The sequence below is a fragment of the Salvelinus fontinalis genome, chromosome 18 (genome assembly GCF_029448725.1).
Source record: "Salvelinus fontinalis isolate EN_2023a chromosome 18, ASM2944872v1, whole genome shotgun sequence".
Classification (NCBI taxonomy): Eukaryota; Metazoa; Chordata; class Actinopteri; order Salmoniformes; family Salmonidae; genus Salvelinus; species Salvelinus fontinalis.
The window spans coordinates 52,324,535-52,351,853 of NC_074682.1; the positions used below are offsets into that span (position 1 = coordinate 52,324,535).

General features: G+C 45.0%; 2 protein-coding genes across 2 annotated transcripts in view; both read left to right on the forward strand.

Annotated features, from left to right (window-relative positions):
• The first annotated feature begins 2,379 nt into the window (after nucleotides 1-2,379).
• On the forward strand, nucleotides 2,380-3,165 carry LOC129816058 (proline-rich protein HaeIII subfamily 1-like). The gene is made up of 2 exons (XM_055870234.1): nucleotides 2,380-2,384; nucleotides 2,505-3,165. The coding sequence occupies exons 1-2, from the start codon at nucleotides 2,380-2,382 to the stop codon at nucleotides 3,163-3,165; spliced, it is 666 nt and encodes a 221-aa protein (XP_055726209.1).
• Nucleotides 3,166-22,357: 19,192 nt separating this feature from the next.
• The window catches only part of asic1b (acid-sensing (proton-gated) ion channel 1b), a 382,118-nt gene continuing 377,156 nt past the window's right edge, over nucleotides 22,358-27,319 (forward strand). The window contains exon 1 of the mRNA XM_055869822.1: nucleotides 22,358-23,874. Within this exon, the coding sequence (XP_055725797.1) occupies nucleotides 23,507-23,874 (368 nt within the window). The 5' untranslated portion in view covers nucleotides 22,358-23,506. The remainder of the gene's footprint in view (nucleotides 23,875-27,319) is intronic.

Sequence of the window (27,319 nt, forward strand, 5' to 3'; positions counted from 1 at the left end):
TTTCCTGTCATCAACCTCTTGCCTGATCTCACAGACTACATTGTTAAACCTTTTCCCTGCATGTACTGTTACCTTTTTGGAGTCCCTGTGTATGACCTTCTGCCTGCCCCTGGACCTGGGACCCAGCTACCTGCCTTCTCCTGTGATCCTTTACTAATAAACACCTGCTGCGCCCTGCGCTTGAAACCAGAACTCTGTCTCCCATCATATTCATTACACAAAGTATTACCTTTGAATGTGTCATGAACACAACCAGTCATGATGTTCTAATCTGTCTGTCAAACAAATCACTTCAAAGAGTAGGTTAAGTAGGATTTCTTGTGCACGTTTGTCTGCTCTGAAATAAGTCCATCTGAGCACTGTGCACCCGCCATTTGAAACATCCTATTATAAGCATCACACGTTTAGTGACATTCAGTCTACAAAGTGGTGGCTATTCGAAGGGAAGCTTCACCAAAAATGTTAGCGATTTAAAAAATGAACTTATAAAATGATTTCTCATTCGTGTTTCATCAGTGGTGGAAAAAGTATTACATTTTAATATATGAGTAAAAGTAAAGAAATTCATTTATTTATTTTTTATTTTCATTTTATTTTATTTAACCTTTATTTAACTTGGCAAGTCAGTTAAGAACAAATTCTTATTTACAATGACTGCCTTCCCCCGGCCAAACCTGGACGATGCTGGGCCAATTGTGCGCTGCCCTATGGGACTCCCAATCACAGCCGGATGTGATACCGCCTGGAATTGAACCAGAGAGTGACGCCTCTTGCACTGAGGTGCAGTACCTTAGACCGTTGCACCACTCGGGAAAAAATGACTCGAGTAAAATGTCATAGTAAATGCTATACGTGACCAGACAGCATCAGATACATGGGCTACACATACTAAGACAGAGGGGCACTATTTCACTTGCTATGATGCTTTCTCCGGTTCATGGGCAGAGCCTCCAATCTTAGGCAGAGCAGAGCCTCCAGTCATGGGAAGAGCCTCCAGTCTTAGGCAGAGCAGAGCCTCTAGTCATGGGAAGAGCCTCCAGTCTTAGGCAGAGCAGAGCCTCCAGTCATGGGAAGAGCCTCCAGTCTCAGGCAGAGCAGAGCCTCTAGTCATGGGAAGAGCCTCCAGTCTTAGGCAGAGCAGAGCCTCTAGTCATGGGAAGAGCCTCCAGTCTTAGGCAGAGCAGAGCCTCTAGTCATGGGAAGAGCCTCCAGTCTTAGGCAGAGCAGAGCCTCTAGTCATGGGAAGAGCCTCCAGTCTTAAGCAGAGCAAAGCCTCTAGTCATGGGCAGAGCCTCCAGTCTTGTGCGACTATAATATTGTGTTGACTGCTGAGCTGACTGAAGACCTGGCATTCAACTCGCAGTTGTTAATATCGTTTCCACCCAAACATGTTGTAGAATGTGTCTTGTGAAAAACATTCCAGACACTTGTACTTCTTGCTTTCTGAGAGAGAGAGAGAGAGAGAGAGAGAGAGAGAGAGAGAGAGAGAGAGAGAGAGAGAGAGAGAGACAGAGAGAGAGACAGAGACAGAGACAGAGAGAGAGAGAGAGAGAGAGAGAGAGAGAGAGAGAGAGAGAGAGAGAGAGACAGAGAGAGAGACAGAGAGAGAGAGACAGAGAGAGAGAGAGAGACAGAGAGAGAGAGACAGAGACAGAGACAGAGAGAGAGAGAGAGAGAGACAGAGAGACAGAGAAAGAGAGAGAGAGAGAGAGAGAGAGAGAGAGAGAGAGAGAGAGAGAGAGAGAGAGAGAGAGAGCGAGAGAGAGAGAATACTTAATACACCGGATGAGACAGGAGAAATATTCCAGATATAACAGATTGACCCTAGCCCCCGGACACATAAAATATTGCACCATACATACTGGAGGCTGAGACAGGAGCGGTGTGGGAGACACTGTGCCTGCCAACCAGGCAGGATATAACCCCACCCACTTTGCCAAAGCACAGCCCCCACACCACTAGAGGGATATCTTCAACCATCAACCTACTACCCTGAGACAAGGCCGAGTATAGCACACTTTTTATTTATTTATTTATTTCACCTTTATTTAACCAGGTAGGCTAGTTGAGAACAAGTTCTCATTTACAACTGCGACCTGGCCAAGATAAAGCATAGCAGTGTGAACAGACAACAACACAGAGTTACACATGGAGTAAACAATAAACAAGTCAATAACACAGTAGGGAAAAAATTCATAGAAATGAGTCTATATACATTGTGTAGAAAAGGCATGAGGTAGGCAATAAATAGGCCATAGGAGCGAATAATTAAATTTAGCAAATTAACACTGGAGTGATAAATCATCAGATGATCATGTGCAAGTAGAGATACTGGTGTGAAAAAGAGCAGAAAAGTAAATAAATAAAAACAGTAAGGGGATGAGGTAGGTAAATTGGGTGAGCTGTTTACAGATAGACTATGTACAGCTGCAGCGATCGGTTAGCTGCTCAGATAGCAGATGTTTAAAGTTGGTGAGGGAAATAAAAGTCTCCAATCCACGAAGATCTCCCCCACGGCACGAACTCGAGGCAGGCTCCAACCCACGAAGCTCTCCCCCACGGCACGAACCCGAGGCAGGCTCCAACCCACGAAGCTCTCCCCCACGGCATGAACCCGAGGGAGGCTTCAACCCACGAAGCTCTCCCCCACGGCACGAACCCGAGGCAGGCTTCAACCCACGAAGCTCTCCCCCACGGCATGAACCCGAGGCAGGCTCCAACCCACGAAGCTCTCCCCCACGGCATGAACCCGAGGCAGGCTCCAACCCACGAAGCTCTCCCCCACGGCATGAACCCGAGGCAGGCTCCAACCCACGAAGCTCTCCCCCACGGCACGAACCCGAGGCAGGCTCCAACCCACGAAGCTCTCCCCCACGGCACGGACCCGAGGCAGGCTCCAACCCACGAAGCTCTCCCCCACGGCACGGACCCGAGGCAGGCTCCAACCCACGAAGCTCTCCCCCACGGCACGAACCCGAGGCAGGCTCCAACCCACGAAGCTCTCCCCCACGGCACGGACCCGAGGCAGGCTCCAACCCACGAAGCTCTCCCCCACGGCACGGACCCGAGGCAGGCTCCAACCCACGAAGCTCTCCCCCACGGCACGAACCCGAGGAAGGCTCCAACCTTTTTTTCAAGTTCCCAGTTGTCATAAAAGCACCATAATACTGCACAAATGATGGAAATGACAGGCTTCAAACTGAGAATCTGAGATCAATAAAAGTGTCCTTGTCTTGAATCCATCAATAGCCCAGGCCTAGGTGTGTGGAAACACATGTAGAAGACTACAATACGAGGAAGAAATTATAGTCCTAAAAATGCTTTCCCATGCTTTCACTGACTCACCCAATGACGCGCTGGTGATGGTGGATGCGCTCGTGCCAAAAGCCCCTCTCAATAGGCCTATTTAGAAGTTGATCAAATATGTTGGTAGCCTACAGCAGGAGCCATTTGTTTTCCAAATGTATTTCAATTTATCAGGGCTGCTACAGCTCCTCCAGAACGCTTTGCGCAGCTCTGATTCTGAAAGGAAATAAATGATGAAGTGCAACGAAGGAGAGATGACAGTTGCAGGGTCGTTCATGTCTATCAGAGCAGAGAGAGGCGGAGAGATCATAGAATGTAAATCTCGTTCGAGAGACACAGGCGGCAGCTCACACAACCCCGTGTTGGTCCCAAACATAGGTTACAATGTTGCACAAACCATAAACCCCGGCAAGAGGCTACTCGAATGAACTTTGATCACTTTTATTCACATTTTTACATTGCAAAAATTTACAATTTATTGTTCATGCCATGAGAGGTACCGGATCTGGCGAAATAGGTCCCTGAACGAAACAGTACAAAAAGGAGAGGTGCTGGATCATGTTCCAGCAGGGTCCACCTCAAATGAAGCACTGGGTATAGCTGACTCTGCTCATTCCTGATTCATTTACTATTTTAGACAAAACAGAGTTGACCAAATCTCCAGACATCTTTTACGTTTTGAGAGAAATATCATTATTAATTGCTCAAGGGCACAGCGACAGATGTTTCAACTAGTCAGCTCGGGGAGTCAAACCAGCAACCTTTTGGTTACTGGTCAAACACTCTTAACTGCTAGGCTACCTGCCATCTGCAGTGCTCAGTTGTCTCCACCAAGTCTGTCCTCAAACAATTTGATTTGCTGGTTTTAAGCATTAAGCTTTCAAATAGATCTTTGTTGACTGTTGCTGGGTGTTATCGTCCTCCATCAGCACCGGCTTGTACCATACCCTTCCTAAGCTCTCTCCTGGCCTGTACCCTACCTGCCCTAAGCTCTCTCCTGATCCCTTACACTAAGTCTGAATGTGTCCTGCTAGGTGACCTAAACTGGGACATTGTTATTAAACCACTTGACCAAGTCTTAAAACAATGAGACTCCCTAAATCATTCTCAGATTATTACCAATCCCACAAGGTATGACTCCAAACACCCAGAAAAGTCTACTCTCCTTGATGTTATCCTCACAAATAATCCTGATAGGTATACGTCTGGTGTTTTCTGTAATGATCTTAGTGATCACTGTTTTACAGCCTGTGTTTGTAATGGCTGCTCAGTTAAATGACCTGTCCTGATTTGTCATAGACGCTTGCTGAAAAACATTAATGAGCAAGCCTTCCTTCATAACCTGGACTCTGTAAATTGGTATAGAATCAGCTTGATCACCTCTGTCAAAGATATATTTTCAGTGGTATTGTTACCAAACACGCCCCCATAAAGAAAATTAGAATTAAAAACAGGTTCAGTGACTGGTTCGGCCGTGATCTGGCAGTTACTCCACCTCAAGAACACAATTTGGCGAAAGGCTCTGCACACAAATACTCAGATTGACTGGGTGTCATTCAGGCAGATGAGAAACAAGTATACTCAGGCTGACTGGCTGTCATTCAGGCATATGAGAACCAAGTATACTCAGATTGACTGGCTGTCATTCAGGCAGATGAGAAACAAGTATACTCAGGCTGACTGGCTGTCATTCAGGCATATGAGATACAAGTATACTCAGGCTGACTGGCTGTCATTCAGGCATATGAGATACAAGTATACTCAGGCTGACTGGCTGTCATTCAGGCATATGTGATACAAGTATACTCAGGCTGACTGGCTGTCATTCAGGCATATGAGAAACAAGTATACTCAGGCTGACTGGCTGTCATTCAGGCATATGAGAAACAAGTATACTCAGGCTGACTGGCTGTCATTCAGGCATATGAGAAACAAGTATACTCAGGCTGACTGGCTGTCATTCAGGCATATGAGAAACAAGTATACTCAGGCTGACTGGCTGTCATTCAGGCATATGAGAAACAAGTATACTCAGGCTGACTGGCTGTCATTCAGGCATATGAGATACAAGTATACTCAGGCTGACTGGCTGTCATTCAGGCATATGAGAAACAAGTATACTCAGGCTGACTGGCTGTCATTCAGGCATATGAGATACAAGTATACTCAGGCTGACTGGCTGTCATTCAGGCATATGAGAAACAAGTATACTCAGGCTGACTGGCTGTCATTCAGGCATATGAGAAACAAGTATACTCAGGCTGACTGGCTGTCATTCAGGCATATGAGAAACAAGTATACTCAGGCTGACTGGCTGTCATTCAGGCATATGTGATACAAGTATACTCAGGCTGACTGGCTGTCATTCAGGCATATGAGAAACAAGTATACTCAGGCTATCCAGAAGTTAGTTACTTTAAGGTTGCTGTTCTCTCTCTGTGGGTCTAACCCCAAGAAGTTCTGGAAAACGGTTAAAGACCTGGAGAATAAACCCTCCTCCTCACAGCTGCCCATGTCCCTTAATGTTGATGATGTGGTTGTTAATGAGAAGAAGCACATGGCTGAGCTCTTTAATCACCGCTTCTTGCGGATTAGTGGGACTCTAGCGTCCCATTTCGAAAACTTCCGGTGAAATTGCAGAGCGCCAAATTCAAATTAAATTACTATAAATATGAAATTTTCATGAAATCACAAGTGCAATACATCAAAATAAAGCTTAACTTGTCATTAATCCAGCCGCCATATCAGATTTCAAAAAGACTTTACGGCGAAAGAAAACCATGCGATTATCTGAGGACAGCGCCCAGTACACAAATGCATAACAAATCATTTTCAACCAGGGAGTTGCGACACGAAAGTCAGAAATAGCGATTTAATATATGCTTTACCTTTGAAGATCTTCTTCTGTTGGCACTCCAAAAGGTCCCAGTTACATTACAAATGGTGCTTTTGTTCGATAAAGTCCTTCTTTATATCCATAAAAACTCAGTTTAGCTGGCGCACTTCAGTCAATAATCCACTCGGTTTCCCTCCTTCAAAATGCATACAAAATAAATCCCAAACGTTACCAATAAACTTATCCAAACAAGTCAATCAACGTTTATAATCAAACCTTAGGTACCCTAATATGCAAATAAACTATACAATTTAAGACGGAGAATCGTTATTGTCTTTACCGGAGAAAAATACCAAAGAACGCGCTCTCATTCACGCGCTTGGAAACACTACAGCCAAAATGGGAGCCACCTAGAAAAACTACAATTTCTGGATAATTTTTCCAAAAACCAGCCTGAAACTCTTTCTAAAGACTGTTGACATCTAGTGGAAGCCCTAGGAACTGCAATCGGGCATGATTTCGCCCTATTATAAAAGTGCCAGCCATTGAAATCAATTTTTTGGGGGGGGATGGTTTATCCTCAGGGTTTCGCCAGCCATTTCAGTTCTGTTACATTCACAGACATTATTTTAATAATCTACCAATTATATGTATATCCTATCTTCTGGGCCTAAGTAGCAGGTAGTTTACTTTGGGCACGCTTTTCATCCGGACGTCAAAATACCGCCCCCTATCCCAAAAAAGTTAAGTCAGGATTCCTATTTGACTCAGCCATGCCTCTTTGCCCGTCCAACACTTCCTCATCTCCCACACCTTCTAATGGGACTAGCCCTGATGCTCCTCCCTCTTTGCCCCTGCCCCGCTACACAGCTTCTCCCTGCAGACGGTCACTGAGTCTGAGGTGCTAAAGGAGCTCCTTAAACGTGACCCCAAAGAAACATCTGGGTCAGATATTTTAAATCCTTTCTTCTTTAAGGTTGCAGCCCCTATCATCACCAAGCCTATCTCTGACCTTTTTAACCTGTCTCTCCTCTCTGGGGAGGTTCCCATTGCTTGGAAGGCAGCCACAGTACATCCATAACTGTTATAGGCCAATTTCTATTTTGCCCTGTTAATCTATTTTAATCATTTTTTTTACATTTTGCCCTGGTTTTCTTGATGTCTACAGTGTTCTCACTGGTATGCAATCTGGTTTCCGCTCAGGTTATGGATGTGTCAATGCGACCTTAAAGGTCATAAATTATGTCACAATTACCCTTGATTCTGAGCAATGTTGTGCTGCTATTTTTATTGACTTGGCCATAGCTTTTGATGTGGTAGACCATTCCATTCTTGTGGGCCGGCTAAGGAGTATTGGTGTCTCTGAGGGGTCTTTGGGCTGGTTTGCTAACAATCTCTCTCAAAGAGTGCAGTGTAAAAAGTCAGAACATCTGCTGTCTCAGCCACTGCCTGTCACCAAGGGAGTATCCCAAGGCTCGATTCTAGACCCCACGCTCTTCTCAATTTACATCAACAACATAGCGCAGGCAGTAGGAAGCTCTCTCATCTATTTCTATGCAGAAGATATAGTCTTCGACTCAGCTGGCCCCTCCCGAATTTTGTGTTAAACGTTCTACAACAAAGCTTTCTTAGTGTCCAACAAGCTCTCTCTGCCCTTAACCTTGTTCTGAACACCTCCAAAACAAAGGTCATGTGGTTTGGTAAGAAGAATGCCCCTCCCTACCGGTGTTATTACTACCTCTGAGGGTTTAGAGCTTGAGGTAGTCACCTCATACAAGTACTTGGGAGTATGGCTAGACGGTACACTGTCCTTCTCTCAGCACATATCAAAAATGCAGGCTAAGGTTGAATCTAGACTTGGTTTCCTCTATTGTAATCGCTCCTCTTTCACCGCAGCTGCCAAACTAACCATGATTCAGATGACCACCCTACCCATGCTAGATTATAGAGACGTAGTTTATAGATCGGCAGGTAAGGGTGCTCTCGGGCGGCTAGATGCTCTTATAGTAAACAAAGCGGCACTCTATGCTCCTCTGTAAACTGGTCATCTCTGTATACCCGGTGCAAGATCCCACTGGTTGATACTTATTTATAAAACCCTCTTAGACCTCACTCCCCCCTATCTGAGGTACCTACTGCAGCCCTCATCCTCCACATACAACACCCGTTCCGTTCTGCCAGTCACATTCTGTTAAAGGTCCCCAAAGCACACACATCCCAGGGCACTCCTCTTTTCAGTTCGCTGCAGCTGGCGACTGGAACGAGCTGCAACAAACACTCAAACTGGACCGTTTTATCTCCATCTCTTCATTCAAAGACTCAATCGTGGACACTCTTACTGACAGTTGTGGCTGCTTTGTGTGATGTATTGTTGTCGTTCGTGCTGCTGTCTGTGCCCAAGAATGTTCGTACCATGTTTGTGCTGTTACCATGTTGTGCTGCTGCCATGTTGTGTTGCTACCGTGTTGATGTCATGCTGTATTGCTACCATGCTGTATTGTCATGTTCTGCTGGCATGTTGTGTTGTTGTCTTAGGTCTCTCTTTATGTAGTGTTGTGGTGTCTTTCTTGTCGTGATGTGTGTTTTTCCAACATTTACATGTTTTATCCCAGCCCCTGTGCCCGCAGGAGGCCTTTTGCCTCTTAGTAGGCCATCGTTGTAAATACGAATTTGTTCTTACTTGACTTGTCTAGTTAAATTAAGGTTAAATAAAAATGTATTATGCATCTTCACGTAATGCCGTACATTTTATACACCAATGGTAGCGTCTTATAATCTTAACTCAATTAAATATATATGGTCTTAAAACCGTCATCACATGTGCACATCATACGGCTTTGTTTACAAACTTTAAAATACAGTATCTCAAGCAAAACGTGGCAGAACAATACTGGTAACTAACCCCTTTTTATCCATAAAAAGCACACTGTGTTGTGACTGGATGACATAGTATTAATTTAATGTTACACTATTTTCAGAAGAATGAAGACATTCGACAGCAGTGGCTGCTTTTCATTCCGGGTGGACAGGCTGCACCGATAATGACTGTCATGTTACGCGTGTGTAGTGAACATTTCCAGCGAAGTTACTTTATCAATTGGGGAGAACATTCCATGGGTCTTGCCAGGACACTAATGTTGAAGACAGATGCTGTACCACCATTAACAGTGGATCAAGGGCCTCTCGAGTGGTGCAGTGGTCTAAGGCACTGCATCGAAGTGCTTGAGGTGTCACTACAGCCCCGGATTTGATCCCAGGCTGTGTCACAGCCGGCTGTGACCGGGAGACCCGTGAACCGGCGCATAATTGGCCCAGCATCGTCCGGGTCAGGGGAGGGTTTGGCCGGCTGGGATTTCCTTGTCCCAGCGACTCCAGGCTGGGCGGATGCAAGCTGACTTCAGTCACCAGTTGTACTGTGTTTCCTCCGACACATTGGTGCGCCTGGCTTCTTGGTTAAGCGAGTGTGTCAAGAAGCAGTGTGGCTTGGCAGCGTCGTGTTTTGTAGGATGCATGGCTCTCAACCTTTGCCTCTCCCAAGTCTGTAGGGGAGTTGCAGCGATGGGACAAGACTGTAACTACCAATTGGATACCACGAAAAAGGAGTAAAAAGTACAATAAAATAAATAAATAAAGTGCATCAGTGGATCTGGCAAGCGCTAACCATAATGAAGTATCAAAGGTGGATGAGTCTGACATGGTGGCTGTAACTGTGGCTGCTTTGACTTGTGAACAGTTTATTTTCGGTAACACACCTGATAGTCTCTATATGGTTTTGGTTCTTCCAACCCTAAGCCCCCTAAATTGAGTCTGAGAACTGCCAGCACACAGCTGACACGAAGGAATGTTGTCCACAAAAGTACTTAAGGTGTGTATAGTATTTGTCATTTACCCGTGAAAATTATATTTAGCAATTCCATTGTGTGGGTTGTTGTCTTACAGTTGATGTATTTGTATTTATTATGGATCCCCATTAGTTCCTGCCAAGGCAGCAGCTTCTCTTCTTTGGGTTTATTATGGATCCCCATTAGTTCCTGCCAAGGCAGCAGCTACTCTTCCTGGGGTTTATTATGGATCCCCATTAGTTCCTGCCAAGGCAGCAGCTACTCTTCCTGGGGTTTATTATGGATCCCATTTCCTGCCAAGGCAGCAGCTGTATGTGTTCTATATACATCTGATTGTACTGCTTGCATCAGTTAATTTATGTGGAATAGAGTTCCATGTAGTCATGACTCTATGACTACTGTGCGCCTCCCATAGTCTGTTCTGGACAGTCATTGGGGCTAATCATGATGATCAGAGGGTAAGGTATTATTACTGTTACACTTTCCACCTCCTTTTGTCTTTCCACTATCATCAAGCTGCAACGATAGATATTTTAGAACATTTCAACAGCTCCTCTCTGTCTGCACAGCTTCCCAGGCAACCACCTCAGCAGGAATGCTGTGGTACAAATTCATCTTTCCCAATGCCAAGAAGACTGTGAGGACAGACTAAAGAAGGGGGGATATGCCAAGAAGACTGTGAGGACAGACTAAAGAAGGGGGGATATGCCAAGAAGACTGTGAGGACAGACTAAAGAAGGGGGGATATGCTGTGAAACCTGTGAGGACAGACTAAAGAAGAGGAGATATGCTGTGAAGACTGTGAGGACAGACTAAAGAAGGGGGGATATGCTGTGAAGACTGTGAGGACAGACTAAAGAAGGGGGGATATGCCAAGAAGACTGTGAGGACAGACTAAAGAAGGGGGGATATGCCAAGAAGACTGTGAGGACAGACTAAAGAAGGGGGGATATGCTGTGAAGACTGTGAGGACAGACTAAAGAAGAGGGGATATGCTGTGAAGACTGTGAGGACAGACTAAAGAAGGGGGGATATGCCAAGAAGACTGTGAGGACAGACTAAAGAAGGGGGGATATGCCAAGAAGACTGTGAGGACAGACTAAAGAAGGGGGGATATGCTGTGAAACCTGTGAGGACAGACTAAAGAAGAGGGTATATGCTGTGAAGACTGTGAGGACAGACTAAAGAAGGGGGGATATGCCAAGAAGACTGTGAGGACAGACTAAAGAAGGGGGGATATGCTGTGAAGACTGTGAGGACAGACTAAAGAAGGGGGGATATGCTGTGAAGACTGTGAGGACAGACTAAAGAAGGGGGGATATGCTGTGAAACCTGTGAGGACAGACTAAAGAAGGGGGGATATGCTGTGAAACCTGTGAGGACAGACTAAAGAAGGGGGGATATGCTGTGAAGACTGTGAGGACAGACTAAAGAAGGGGGGATATGATGTGAAGACTGTGAGGACAGACTAAAGAAGGGGGGATATGCTGTGAAACCTGTGAGGACAGACTAAAGAAGGGGGGATATGCTGTGAAGACTGTGAGGACAGACTAAAGAAGGGGGGATATGCCAAGAAGACTGTGAGGACAGACTAAAGAAGGGGGGATATGCCAAGAAGACTGTGAGGACAGACTAAAGAAGGGGGGATATGCTGTGAAGACTGTGAGGACAGACTAAAGAAGGGGGGTTATGCTGTGAAACCTGTGAGGACAGACTAAAGAAGGGGGGATATGCTGTGAAGACTGTGAGGACAGACTAAAGAAGGGGGGATATGCCAAGAAGACTGTGAGGACAGACTAAAGAAGGGGGGATATGCCAAGAAGACTGTGAGGACAGACTAAAGAAGGGGGGATATGCCAAGAAGACTGTGAGGACAGACTAAAGAAGGGGGGATATGCTGTGAAGACTGTGAGGACAGACTAAAGAAGGGGGGATATGCTGTGAAGACTGTGAGGACAGACTAAAGAAGGGGGGTTATGCTGTGAAACCTGTGAGGACAGACTAAAGAAGGGGGGATATGCTGTGAAGACTGTGAGGACAGACTAAAGAAGGGGGGATATGCCAAGAAGACTGTGAGGACAGACTAAAGAAGGGGGGATATGCCAAGAAGACTGTGAGGACAGACTAAAGAAGGGGGGATATGCCAAGAAGACTGTGAGGACAGACTAAAGAAGGGGGGATATGCTGTGAAGACTGTGAGGACAGACTAAAGAAGGGGGGATATGCTGTGAAGACTGTGAGGACAGACTAAAGAAGGGGGGATATGCTGTGAAGCCTGTGAGGACAGACTAAAGAAGGGGGGATATGCTGTGAAGACTGTGAGGACAGACTAAAGAAGGGGGGATATGCTGTGAAGCCTGTGAGGACAGACCCAACATGCTGTAAGTCATAGTTATTCATTTCAAATCAATTGAGGCTTTCAGGCACACACAGTCCAAATACAAACATTGAAAAGTTTCACCAAAAAGTGCACAACCAAATATTTCATACTCTCCATCGTTTTTTTTTTTCAAGCATTCGGACGGGAGATGAGTGTTACAAATTGTACGAATCAATGGGGTCCTTCACACTGTAGGGTGGCCGGGTACCTATATGACTCTAATGAAAACAATTATGTCAAATTATGTCTCACCATTATTTCTCACCTTTATTTCTCATCAGTGTTCACGCTAATCAATATTGTTGCTATGCTGGCCTATTGTAAATGATAAAAGAAAGGTTTGATCAATACATACAATTGTGAACATATTATCATTTATAATGCTAATGTAGAGGCACCAATAAATTGTCCAATACACTTATCGTATGCTGTTTTCGTGTACATTCCCTTATGTGTAAACTTGTAAGATGACTCAGGCTTTACTAATGTGTTGTGAAGAAGTGCATCAGTGATCTGTATTCTGTATTTAGTTACAAAACAATAGAAATACAATTGTATATTTCTGCTGTTTGTCTGATATCCAACAGTCCGTGACCAGCTCTGTTGACCATGACAGCATTTTGCAGAAAAAAATGGGTTGAGGCCTACTGACAAGGTATTCCTATTTACGCTCGGAATGACATGTGGTCTATTATTTACCTTGTTACCTGGCAATGACCACAAGGGTGTTTCAAAGAGCTGTCAGTCAAGGCGAACTCATGAATATAAGATCCCCGCCCACTCAGCTTGTTCTTTCAGGCTTCCTGATAATTAGAGATGAGAGAAAAGTTAACATTTCCTAAATTCTGAGCATTTTAATAGTGTACAATTATTATAGGTGTTTTGGTCATTCATATTGACTGTGCGGGAACTTTAACTTTAATGGACAATCCATTATTGTACATTTTTAGAATTTTAAAAGCTTTTTTGAAAAGTTTGAAATTGGGATATTTTTCTCCGGACAAGGGCATTTCAAGGCATAGAGCTGACATGGAAATTACTAATATTTAAAGTACTTTTTTTTTTTTTAAATGAATCTTTCCCTTATAAAATTCCCCTGTACGTACATTTTAAGCTCAAATAATGCAACAAATTCTGAGGGGTTTTTTTACTATAAAAATGTAGTTTCCCTGCTGGACAATGATTGTCCCGACTTTCAAGAATCTGAGCTAATTTTCTGCTATTATTCACATTTTGCCACGAGAGAAAATGTTGCAATTTTAAAGCTATCTTTTAACCTGTAATTCTAAACATTTGTTTCATGGCTTATTATGTGTTCATATGACATCTGGTGGGCTCGACCACTGGGGGGCCCCCAAAGCTTCTGGGTCCCCTGGCCTTGCTGGGAATGCAGGAGTGTCTGCTTTGCCAGTGCTGTCCTTGTGTGTTTGTTGTGATTGAATGGCAAAGACACACCCAAGAAACACCCACATTAAACCACACCCCAAAGACAACTGTTGTTTGTGCCTCAGTAATGGCCACTGCATTTCTCAATGAGCCCCCGAAGAAACACATACTGAATCGGTGAGTGTAGTTCACCTTTAAGAACTCCCTTCACACACACACACAACACACAACACACATCACACAACACACAACACACACACCTGTTCCTGTTTGAAAAACAATTCCTTCTTTCTATTTACCAGAAATGTAGTTAGCACAAATGTTGACAGCTTTACCTTTTTACTTCATCAAAATATTTCATTTTACTCCTAATATCAGATAAAATCTAATTGTATTTGTCAAATGCATCGAATACAACAGGTCTAGACCACACCGTGAAATGCTTACTTACAAGTCCTAAACCAACAATGTAGTTTTTAGAAAATAGAAGTTAAGAAAATATTTACTAAATAAACTAAAGTCAAAACCCACAAAAAAGTAACACCATAAAATAACAATAACGAGGCTATATACAGGGGGTACCGGTACCAAGTCAATGTGGAGGCTATATACAGGGGGTACCGGTACCGAGTCAATGTGGAGGCTATATACAGGGGGTACCGGTATCGAGTCAATGTGGAGGCTATGTACAGGGGGTACCGGTACCAAGTCAATGTGGAGGCTATATACAGGGGTTCCGGTACCAAGTCAATGTGGAGGCTATATACAGGGGTACCGGTACCGAGTCAATGTGGAGGCTATATACAGGGGGTACGGGTACTGAGTCAATGTGGAGGCTATATACAGGGGTTCCGGTACCAAGTCAATGTGGAGGCTATATACAGGGGTACCGGTACCGAGTCAATGTGGAGGCTATATACAGGGGGTACGGGTACTGAGTCAATGTGGAGGCTATATACAGGGGTTCCGGTACCAAGTCAATGTGGAGGCTATATACAGGGGGTACCGGTACCGAGTCAATGTGGAGACTATATACAGGGGGTACCGGTACCGAGTCAATGTGGAGGCTATATACAGGATGTACCGGTACTGAGTCAATGTGGAGGCTATATACAGGGGGTACCGGTACCGATGTATGATGTGAATGGGGGCCTGTTCGGCCTTCATTTCCTGTTGTTTATGATCAGCTCCTTTGTCTTGCTGACGTTGAGGGAGAGGTTGTTGTCCTGGCCCCACACTGCCAGGTCTCTGACCTCCTCCCTGTCGGCTGACTCATCGTCGCCGGTGATCAGGACCTCCACTGTCATGTCGTCAGCAAACTTAATGATGGTGTTGGAGTCGTGCGCGGCCACGCAGTCAGGGATGAACAGGAAGTACAGGATGGGACTAAGCACACACCCCTCTGGGGCCCCCGTGTTAAGGGTCAGTGCGGCAGATGTGTTGTTGTCTACCCTCACCACCTGGGGGCGGCCCGTCAGGAAGTCAAGAATTCAGTTGCAGAGGGAGGTGTTCAGTCCCAGGGTCCTTAGCTTAGTGATGAGCTTTGAGGCCGCTATGGTGTTGAACACTAGGTGTTCCTATTATCCAGGTGGGAAAGGGCAGTGTGGAGTGCAATAGAGATTGCATCATCTGTGGATCTGTTGGTGCGGTGTGTGAATTGAAATGGTCTAGGGTTTCCGGGATGATGGTGTTGATGTGAGCCATGACCTTTCAAAGCATTTCATGGCTACAGATGTGAGTGCTACGGGTCAGGAGTCATTTAGGTAGATGGTTACTGCTGTTCGTTTTATTAACCATTGACATGACGATGTGAGTGGAGTAAGAGCTACAATCTTAAAGCAAATACTATGTTGAATTTGAAAAGAAATACTGTTCGATCAAATCAACGTTTTACTTTCTTCTAAAATCGTTTTTAAAAAGTTTCAATTATTGCTGAAATAACGAATGGCAAACACTGTGACAACCAACCACATAATGTGTTACAACAAACCCCGTTACGGGGCTGGTTCTCACAAGTGGACAGAATGTATTTGACGATGTATAACTCCATGTTGGAATAAGATATGAGGATAAAGGGTTCCTATTTAAAGTCCTTGGTCTTTCTTCTAATATTGAAAATGAGTCTTGGACGAAATACTTGGGCTGAGAAATACACAAATGAGTCAAAAGTGTGACAACCAACCCAGGTCTCCTCTACAGGGACTGGAGTCTAGGTCTAGGGGAAGTTTCTGGACAGGGCCTAAGGATCTTGAATGTCAGTGTTACCTCCATCCTCCAATCTTTCCTTTCAGCATATCTACAGGGAACCTAGGTGGGCATGAGAGCTAATAGTCCATCTGTCCAGGTATATGGGGCAAGCGAACCCTCTGACAATATTGTGTGTGTGTGTGTGTGTGTGTGTGTGTGTGTGTGTGTGTGTGTGTGTGTGTGTGTGTGTGTGTGTGTGTGTGTGTGTGTGTGTGTGTGTGTGTGTTCGTGTGCGAAGACAAACAGTTGTTTGGAAGCAGGTGTAGGCTCCACAGTTAAATCAATGGGAGGGTTAGTGGGGACAGCTTAGCAACAACATGAGGTCAAGGAGTGCCTGAAGCCTGAAGAGAAAGGTACAACCTGGCTGATAGAGAGAGGTACGACCTGGCTGTAGAGAGAAGTTCGACCTGGCTGTAGAGAGAGTTACGACCTGGCTGTAGAGAGAGGTACGACCTGGCTGATAGAGAGAGGTACGACCTGGCTGTAGAGAGAGGTACGACCTGGCTGTAGATAGAGGTTCGACCTGGCTGTAGAGAGAGGTACGACCTGGCTGTAGAGAGAGGTACGACCTGGCTGTAGATAGAGGTTCAACCTGGCTGTAGAGAGAGGTACGATCTGGCTGTAGAGAGAGGTACAACCTGGCTGATAGAGGTACGACCTGGCTGTAGATAGAGGTACGACCTGGCTGTAGATAGAGGTACGATCTGGTTGTAGAGAGAGGTACACCCTGGCTGATAGAAAGAGGTACGACCTGGCTGTAGAGAGAGGTACGACCTGGCTGATAGAGAGAGGTACAACCTGGCTGACAGAAAGAGGTACGACCTGGCTGTAGAGAGAGGTACGACCTGGCTGTAGATAGAGGTACGACCTGGCTGTAGAGAGAGGTACGACCTGGCTGTAGATAGAGGTACGACCTGGCTGTAGATAGAGGTACGACCTGGCTGTAGATAGAGGTACGACCTGGCTGTAGATAGAGGTACGACCTGGCTGTAGATAGAGGTACGACCTGGCTGTAGAGAGAGGTACGACCTGGCTGTAGATAGAGGTACGACCTGGCTGTAGAGAGAGGTACGACCTGGCTGTAGATAGAGGTACGATCTGGTTGTAGAGAGAGGTACGACCTGGCTGTAGAGAGAGGTACGACCTGGCTGTAGAGAGAGGTACGACCTGGCTGATAGAGAGAGGTACGACCTGGCTGACAGAAAGAGGTACGACCTGGCTGTAGAGAGAGGTACGACCTGGCTGTAGTGAGAGGTACGACCTGGCTGTAGAGAGAGTTACAACCTGGCTGTAGAGAGAGGTACGACCTGGCTGATAGAGAGAGGTACAACCTGGCTGACAGAGAGAGGTATGACCTGGCTGTAGAGAGAGGTACGACCTGGCTGTAGAGAGAGGTACGACCTGGCTGTAGTGAGAGGTACGACCTGGCTGTAGAGAGAGTTACGACCTGGCTGTAGAGAGAGGTACGACCTGGCTGATAGAGAGAGGTACAACCTGGCTGACAGAAAGAGGTACGACCTGGCTGTAGAGAGAGGTACGACCTGGCTGATAGAGAGAGGTACAACCTGGCTGACAGAAAGAGGTACGACCTGGCTGTAGAGAGAGGTACGACCTGGCTGTAGTGAGAGGTACGACCTGGCTGTAGAGAGAGTTACGACCTGTCTGTAGAGAGAGGTACGACCTGGCTGTAGAGAGAGGTACGACCCTTGCTGATAGAGAGAGGTACAACCTAGCTGTAGAGAGAGGTACGACCTGGCTGTAGAGAGAGGTACAACCTGGCTGACAGAGAGAGGTACGACCTGGCTGTAGAGAGAGGTACAACCTGGCTGTAGAGAGAGGTACGACCTGACTGTAGTGAGAGGTACGACCTGGCTGTAGAGAGAGGTACGACCTGGCTGTAGAGAGAGGTACGACCTGGCTGTAGAGAGAGTTACGACCTGGCTGTAGAGAGAGGTACGACCTGGTTGTAGAGAAAGAGGTATGACCTGGCTGTAGAGAGAGGTACGACCTGGCTGTAGAGAGAGGTACGACCTGGCTGTAGAGAAAGAGGTACGACCTGGCTGTAGAGAGAGGTACAACCTGGCTGATAGAGGTACGACCTGGCTGTAGATAGAGGTACGACCTGGCTGTAGATAGAGGTTCGACCTGGCTGTAGAGAGAGGTACGATCTGGCTGTAGAGGTACGACCTGGCTGTAGAGAGAGGTACGACCTGGCTGATAGAGGTACGACCTGGCTGTAGATAGAGGTACGACCTGGCTGTAGAGAGAGGTACGACCTGGCTGTAGATAGAGGTTCGACCTGGCTGTAGAGAGAGGTACGACCTGGCTGTAGAGAGAGGTACGACCTGGCTGTAGAGAGAGGTACGACCTGGCTGTAGAGAGAGGTACGACCTGGCTGATAGAGAGAGGTACAACCTGGCTGACAGAAAGAGGTACGACCTGGCTGTAGAGAAAGGGGTACGACCAGGCTGTAGAGAAAGAGGTACGACCTGGCTGTAGAGAGAGGTACGACCTGGCTGTAGAGAGAGGTACGACCTGGCTGTAGAGAGAGGTACGACCTGGCTGTAGAGAGAGGTACGACCTGGCTGATAGAGAGAGGTACGACCTGGCTGTAGAGAGAGGTACGACCTGGCTGATAGAGGTACGACCTGGCTGTAGAGAGAGGTACGACCTGGCTGATAGAGAGAGGTACAACCTGGCTGACAGAAAGAAGTACGACCTGGCTGTAGAGAGAGGTACGACCTGGCTGTAGAGAAAGGGGTACGACCTGGCTGTAGAGAGAGGTACGACCTGGCTGTAGAGAGAGGTACGACCTGGCTGTAGAGAGAGGTATGACCTGGCTGTAGAGAGAGGTACGACCTGGCTGTAGAGAGAGGTACACCCTGGCTGATAGAGAGAGGTTCGACCTGGCTGTAGAGAGAGGTACAACCTGGCTGATAGAGGTACGACCTGGCTGTAGAGAGAGGTACGACCTGGCTGTAGAGAGAGGTACAACCTGGCTGATAGAGGTACGACCTGGCTGATAGAGAGAGGTACAACCTGGCTGACAGAAAGAAGTACGACCTGGCTGTAGAGAAAGGGGTACGACCTGGCTGTAGAGAAAGGGGTACGACCTGGCTGTAGAGAGAGGTACGACCTGGCTGTAGAGAGAGGTACGACCTGGCTGTAAAGAGAGGTACGATCTGGCTGTAGAGAGAGGTACGACCTGGCTGTAGAGAGAGGTACAAGAGGTGCTAGACTGACTGACTACACAGAGACTGGACTAGTAGAAGGCCTAGAGTCTGAAGACTGACTACACAGACTGCCCTAACAGAAGGCCTAGAGTCTGTCTATTCATCTCTCTGGCAGGCTGCCAGGTCCCAGGGAGTTGGCACACCATAGCCTTCTCTCTTTCTGTCTCTCTCTCTCTCTCTCTCTCTCTCTCTCTCTCTCTTTCTGTCTCTCTCTCTCTCTCTTTCTGTCTCTCTCTCTCTCTCTCTCTGTCTCTCTCTCTCTCTCTCTCTCTCTCTTCTCTCTCTCTCTCCTCTCTCTCTCTCACTCTGTCTCTCTCTCTCTCTCTCTTCTCTCTCTCTCTTCTCTCTATTCTCTCTCTCTCTTCTTTCTCTCTGTCTCTCTCTGTCTCTTCTCTCTCTCTCTTCTCTCTCTCTCTCACTCTGTCTCTCTCTCTCTCTCTCTTCTCTTTCTGACCGATGGTGAGGCCAATCGGCACGCATATCCTGGCAGAAATGACTCCCTGAGTCAAACCTATGCCTGTGCTCAACTCCCATCAACATTTGTAAACCCATCCCATACCATGCCACTCTGGCTTCACACTGTCATCCCAATGAAATATTAAACAGTGTTCTGCTCGCCATGCCAGGTATCAGCAACAGACGGATAAACAGTAACAGCTATACTCCAGAACTAACCATGACACTTTTCAGCTCCCCGTCAATGACTTACGTGTCTTTCTATCAAAAGGCAATATGCACACAGAGTGGACTATAATTTTGAATATACTGAATACAGAAATGGTTTCTCCCAACAGATTGTATGAATGAAACGACACATTCTAAAATGCATTTCCCTATTGGAACTGAGAGACACCATCATTCTGGAATCCTACAATTCCAGAACTAATTTCCAACATAGCTGCATCTACACAGAATTATCATAATGGTATTGGATTGAAAACACTGCTCAAGTTACCAACATACTGTTGATAAATGATATAGATAATAGATGACTACAACACATACTAGTCACACACAGCCAATACTAGAACAAATGGGGATAATAGACCATTATGAGTAATTTCATGGGTGAGTCCCCTTGGCTCGTGGCAATAGGTTTCTCTAACTGCTTTGACAGTCTGCAACACTATAGGGGAGCCTGTCTCCTCTTCACATCTTTCCCTTCAATATTTAGATGTTAGGCTACATTCCATTCCAATCTCATCAAAAAGTATTGATAAGGTTTCAGAATGAGATATATTATTTGGGCCCTGTTTCCTTAGGTTTAGGTGTTGCCAAGCAGTGGTGTAAAAAGTACCCAAAAGTCATACTTGAGAAAAAGTAAAGATACCTTAATAGAAAATGACTAAAGTGAAAGTGAAAGTTACACAGTAAAATACTACTTGAGTAAAAGTTTAAAAAACGTATTTGCTAAAATATACTTAAGTATTAAAAGTAAAAGTATAAATCATTTAAAATTCCTTATATTAAGCAAACCAGACAGCACAAATGTCTTTTTTTATTTTTATGTATGTATGGATAGACAGGGGCACACTCCAACACTCATTTACAAACAAAGACATCATTTACAAACAAAACATTTGTGTTTAGTGAGTCTGTCAGATCAGACGCAGTAGGGATGACCAGGGATGTTCTGTTGATTAGTGTGTGAATTGGACCATTTTCCTGTCCTGCTAAGCATTCATAACGTAACTAGTACTGCCATTAAGTGCCTGAGTGATGAGGAGAAATGGAAATGTTTTTTATGTATTTGCAGAATATTTAGATAAATCCTGGACTAAAAGAAAAAGGGCTGCCTATAATTAAATAATACACATATTTAGCTTCTATGTGGTAAATGGTATGTGTGTATATAGATTGTGAATAGGCTTGTCTCCCAGATGAATCTGGGAGACAACTGGGTTGAAGGGACTTCTGTTTCTTTATTTCTGTATTTATTTGTCTGTATATTGTATGTATGTATGTATGTATGTATGTATGTATGTATGTATGTATGTATGTATGTATGTATGTATGTATATGTATGTATGTATGTATGTATGTATGTATGTATGTATGTATGTATGTATGTTTATATATATATATTATGTTACTGCTCTAGGGATGTAGTTATTTTTTGGATGACCTTATTTACTATTATGTATAGTTTTGTTTCACTCTTTATGCGATGCGCAATGCAGAGAACACCGGAAGAAGAATGATCATTTAATTACCATAGTGAATCATTGTAATGTTTGTTTATGTGTAAATTAATCCCGTAAGAGATGGGTTGCCAAATGGCGATTTGACACGAAAATAAAATTGTATTCCTTTAATTAATTCAGTACTTTTGGGTGTCAGGGGAAATGTACGGAGTAGAAAGTACATTATTTTATTTAGGAATGTAGTGGAGTAAAAGTAAAAGCTGTCAAAAATATAAATAGTAAAGTACCTGATACTCCAAAAAACGACTTAAGTCGTACTTGAAATATTTTTACTTAAGTACTTTACACCACTTTTTCCGATCGAGGCTGGTGGGTAGTCTATTCTATTATTTTGACATGTGTAACAGTTTTGTCCGCAGCCAGTCCTCGTTTAGCTCACATCTGCGCTAAAAAACAGTTTCTGAGACTGTTCAGACCATCGTTCAGGGTGTACATACACAGCCACACACACTTTCTCTCCTTTTATCTCCAATTTATAGGCCAAAGGGTAGGCTACCATTGTCACAGATCGTGAAATGCGCGTTCAAATACATTTTTACTTAGCCAAATGAGAAATACAAGCCGACGGATTTTTTTGCACTGCAAAAAATGAGCGTAAACCAGATTGACGTGCTCTCCCCACTATGTATTGTTTCTGCAGTGAGGATTCACCCTCTTTAGATAATTATTGTGTAACTTATCTGCAGAAAAACGTTGTTTTGAGCTGAAAATAAATAGTAGTAGCAGTATGCAAATCTGGGGGCCAAATGAACGGCTCTTTCACCGATGCGATTCGGTTCCCAAAGGTTCACCAAAAAGAACTGTTCAAAATGAGCCGTTCGTTCGCGAACGACCCATCACTACCTTCTTGCCTCAGCGTCACTGTCCCTGTTTTCTACCGCTGATGAATGTTGCTTACAAACAACACACACACATTTTGGTGAATTTGATACAGGCTGCCTTGGTTGTTAAGGACAGGCAAGAATCAGTCGGAGACTCGTGCGGGTCTTACATGTCTGTATTTTCCAACCGACTTCGTCACCCGATGTAAAACACGTGCCATCCTATCCATGCTCTCCTCCTATTCGGACATCCAAGTTAATCGATCAGGGAAACGCTGTTTTCGGTCGACAGCTTCCGAGGTTCCCTCTGCGTTTCACCCCGTGATGTGTTGGAATTGGATTTACACATTTAGCTGATTATTAGCCTAGGCGTGATTTAATTCAGACGTTTTTCATCCTAAATCGTGTTTCCTCTTATCCCAGTAAAAAAAGGGGAGTTTATGATGATTGCATTGTTGTAGTAGGTGCCGTTCTAAAGAGAGAGAGGATGCAAGGCAGCGTGTATGCGGTTGATTCCTGAACGAAGCGCCCGCTCACTGTTTTCTCACCAGGAATGTAACAAGACAGTCTCTCGTACAGTTTCCGCTATTTGACAGGATGCAACCGCATGATCTGTACTAAAACGGCCAGAGCAGGCTTCATTGACAATGGTTTTTTGAGGTTTGTACAAGTGGGAGCCGGTGGGAAAGAACGCAGCGTGTTATATGGGCATATAACTAGCAGCGTCTCCCGAGAAACAGCGTTTGTTGTATTCCAATTGCATATGGTTGAACCGCTCGTGAACCATCTCCTGACACCAATACATTCAGTTCTTGCTGTGGTTTTGCTGGGAGTTTTTCTTTTGCAATTCTGTAAGAGACACCAACTTGTGTTGCGGGAATCGCTCCTGAAGTATATGGGAGAGAAGATATTGGCATCTATGCGCGTAAATATGGGACTATATTGGACATATGTTTGAGTTATTACATTGACCGTCTGAAGGGAAATTGTGCACGAAATAGTAGAGTTTCTTGTCAAATAATCCGAAGAATGTACTGGTAGCCTGGATAGATGGTGTTATTTTGTTGGGTGTCCAGTGACGCAACATTTCATACGGCCTGGATGAGGAACATAGAAATCCATGTGTAGAAGGGCGTGAACTCACAGACTCACAGTTGGTACCCTCCTTCCTTCTCTAGTGTCAATAGCGTTCCCTTCGCTGCTAGTACTTTCCCATTCTTCTCCTTCACACTGATACCATATAGCCTCGTCATGGATCTCAAAGCGGAGTCAGAAGAGATGGTGGACTCCTTCAAGCGACCGGTGCCTATCGAAGTTTTCGCCAGCAGGTCCACACTGCACGGCATCTCGCACCTGTTCACCTACGAACGGATGTGCATCAAGCGGTGCCTGTGGATCTTGTTCTTCCTGGCTTCTCTGGGGTTCCTGGTGTTGGTGTGTGTAGACCGGGTCCAGTTCTACTTCCAGTACCCTCACGTTACCAAGCTGGACGAGATAGCGACCCCGCTGATGATATTCCCCGCTGTCACCTTCTGCAACCTGAACTCTTTTCGCTTCGGCAGGGTGACGCGCAACGATCTGTACCATGCAGGGGAGCTCCTTTCACTACTCAATGGAAGGTTTGTGGGGATAAGTGTTCTTTGTTTGTGTGTGTGTGACTGTTTGTCTACATGAGATTGCATAGGTACATTCATTTGCATTAGAAGTTTCTACCATCTTCTTTCATAATGTGACATAACATGGTTTGAGACATGGATGCCTGTCCGGTGCTAACTGTTCACACACGTTGTGCAACATTAGCTGTGTCTATCTGCCGCTTACTTGTCCTTTCATGTTCTTCTCATGTTTATCCAAAACATATTCAGGTTTTATACTAGCCTCAGTCTTTTCCCCCAAAAGATAGTTCAAAAGAGTAAGGCAAAGAAATGTATAAAGTTGTCAAGTTAGTAATGTCCATTCGGGTTTCATAGTGATTTCTGCTAACCCCCTACTGATATTTAGGGTCATGTAATGGAACTAATGTACACTACTTTGTAGAAATGTTAAGTTATCTGGAAGTGAGCACACTAGTTCAATTTTGATCAACTTAACCTGCCTGGCACTATCCTGCTACTGTACACAAACAATATGGTGGAGACATGCAAGACATTTTACAGCCTGTTGTACTTCTAACCCTGATATGGCTCACGTAGGCAACACAGGTGCAATGGGTTTGAGGAAATAGAGGGTTATACTCTTTATGATAACTTTCATAAATAAGACATGAATAAACTGGTTATACGTAAGTATTACATGATTTGTAAACATTGAGAGCATAAAGATTGAATGAAGCCATTATTAGGCCAAATATACACTCTGTGAATCATATGATACCCACCCTATGTATCATGTGTGGATGATACATTGCAGAGAAGACATGATAATACAGATGGAGAAGTACTGAAATAATCTCATTCTATGCTACTAAACGTGATGTGAGCCAGGCTCTGTTTTAACCATTAATCTGTATGGCAGCGATGTAGTCCCATACGGCTGGATCTGTATGTCAGTCACTTCATGTGTATTTTAGCGTATTGATCCACACAGCTGTTTTGCTTAAGGCCCTGTTAGAACACCTACCTCTGTGGTAGAAGACTACACATGCTATCTCAATTTTCATACAGAACACTGTCTGTCTGTCTGTCTCTCTCACTGTGATCTCTCTCTCTCGCTGAGATCTTTCTCCCTGTGATCTCTTTTCTCTCCCTGTGATCTCTTTTCTCTCCCTGTGATCTCTCTCTCTCTCTCTGTCTCTGTGACCTCTCGATGTTCACATTACTGCTAGCCTGGGAGAAATGTTGAATGTATTATATTGCTTGGTCGCAGATGTTTGTACATCTCAGCTATAATACAATCCTTCAAGGGAGGCCTAAGCAAGGAAGGAAACCTCTTTGCTTTAGAAAACGCATCTCCTGTTTAGCACTAGATCCAGAAAACCCTGTCTGCATCAGTTTTACAGAGCTCCTCCCAGTCCAGTCAGTCAGTTCATTACGTGCTGAAAAACAAGTGGTTGTGTATAATAAAATGAGAAAGGTAAGCAGAGAACAGCAGCAGTGGCCCCTCTAATAGAGAGAGAGAGAGAGAGAGAGAGAGAGAGAGAGAGAAGCGGGATGAGACAGTGTAGAAAGTCACATCAAGGGAGGGATGACAAGCAGAAGCAATTAACCAATGTCTGGTACGCTGTGTGATAAATAAGCCTTTATGCCAGACCTTTAATTAGTGGTGTTTGTGAAACAACAGGCTACTCACCAAATGCCACCCTATTCCCTACATAGTGCAGAGCCTGATGAAGCCCTATGGGCCTTGGTCAAAAGTAGTGAACTACATAGGAAACAGGGTGCCATTTGGAACGGGGCCACAGTGTTGTTGTGCTGAATAAAACAGGCTCCCTACACCTCCCTTCCTCTGAGTTTCCCCCTGGACTGTTTGGCTGTGGACGCATCAAGTCCTTCTGTTACGCTCTGAGTGGGGGCGTGTGAGGGGAGTGTGTGTGTGTGTGAGAGAGAGAGAGAGGGAGTCAGTGTGTGTGAGGGGGTAAGGGGGTCTCTTTAGAAGACAAGAGAAGAAACTGACTGTCAGTTCAGTGGGAATGCTGTGTCAAAAACGTTAATTGTGTCGCTCCTATATTTGTCTATCAAATACCCAGTCAACTAACAGCTGTGACCTTCCTCCTCCTCCTCCATGGAAGGCTAGATGCCTGTCTGACTTGCTGAGGCAGCAACATGGGGCGATGAGCTCCAGTACTGTCTCAGTAGAAGACGTTCGACCCCTCTGTCGAATCCCTTTGGGCTGGTTTCCTGGACACAGATTCATCCAAGTCCTGGACCTACAGTAAAAGCATACTCAATGTTCTCCTCAAAAAGAGGGTTTGAGTCTAAAGTCAGGCTTCACAGTGTAGAACAATTGGACTCAATCCAGTTGATAGTGAATCTAATTAGAGGATGATTTAATGGGAGATAGATCTGCTTCCATAATAGAAGCTGGCATGTGCTGCTAGAGTCATCGACTATTCTTCTGCTGACACAAATCATTTCTCATCTAATTTGCTTCCTAATTATATGCAAATATGATTAGGCCTATATGATTGTAAAAAGGACTCAAGGTTTCGATGACTACGTATGTTTTGTCTATGTTCTTTGTCATAGCAGGTTGATAGCATGTAATCGGGTGTCGTCTAGGCCAGTGGTTCTCAAACTTTCTCAAAATTCATAAGGGACCCCTCATAATCAGAACACAACTTGAGTTAGATAATAAATAACATACAAGGGGTTTTAATATGACTTCGGCAGTACATGGCCGGATGAACCAAGTCTCAGGCCCTGCAGGAACAGTTTAAAGGCGTCTTGGCATCGGAGAGAACATTTAGCAGTTTTCGCTGCAATTCTTCACATTTCATCATGGGGCAGAGAAATGTCTTATTGTTGTAGCTTTAAAGATAATATCCTGCCATTCTGCACATTTTGGCAGAGAGACAACTTTTGCAGTTTTAAAGCTTAAATTACAGTGCATTTAAGTAAAGAAAAATATCCCATTTACATAAGTATTCAGACCCTTTACTCAGTACTTGGTTGAAGAACCTTTGGCAGCGATTACCGCCTCAAGTCTTCTTGGGTATGACGCTACAAGTTTGGCACGCCTGTATTTGGGGAGTTTCTCCCATTCTTCTCTTCAGATCCTCTCAAGCTCTGTCAGGTTGGATGGGGAGCGTCGCTACACAGCTATTTTCAGGTCTCTCCAGAGATGTTAGATCGGGTTCAAGTCCGGGCTCTGGCTGGGCCACTCAAGGACATTCAGAGAATTGTCCCGAAGCCACTCCTGCATTGTCTTGGCTGTGTGCTTAGGGTCGTTGTCCTGTTGGAAGGTGAACCTTTGCCCCAGTCTGAGGTCCTGAGCTCTCTGGAGCAGGTTTTCATCAAGGATCTCTCTGTACTTTGCTCCGTTCATCTTTCTGACTAGTCTCCCAGTACCTGCCGCTGAAAAACATCCCCATAGCATGATGCTGCCACCACCATGCTTCACCGTAGG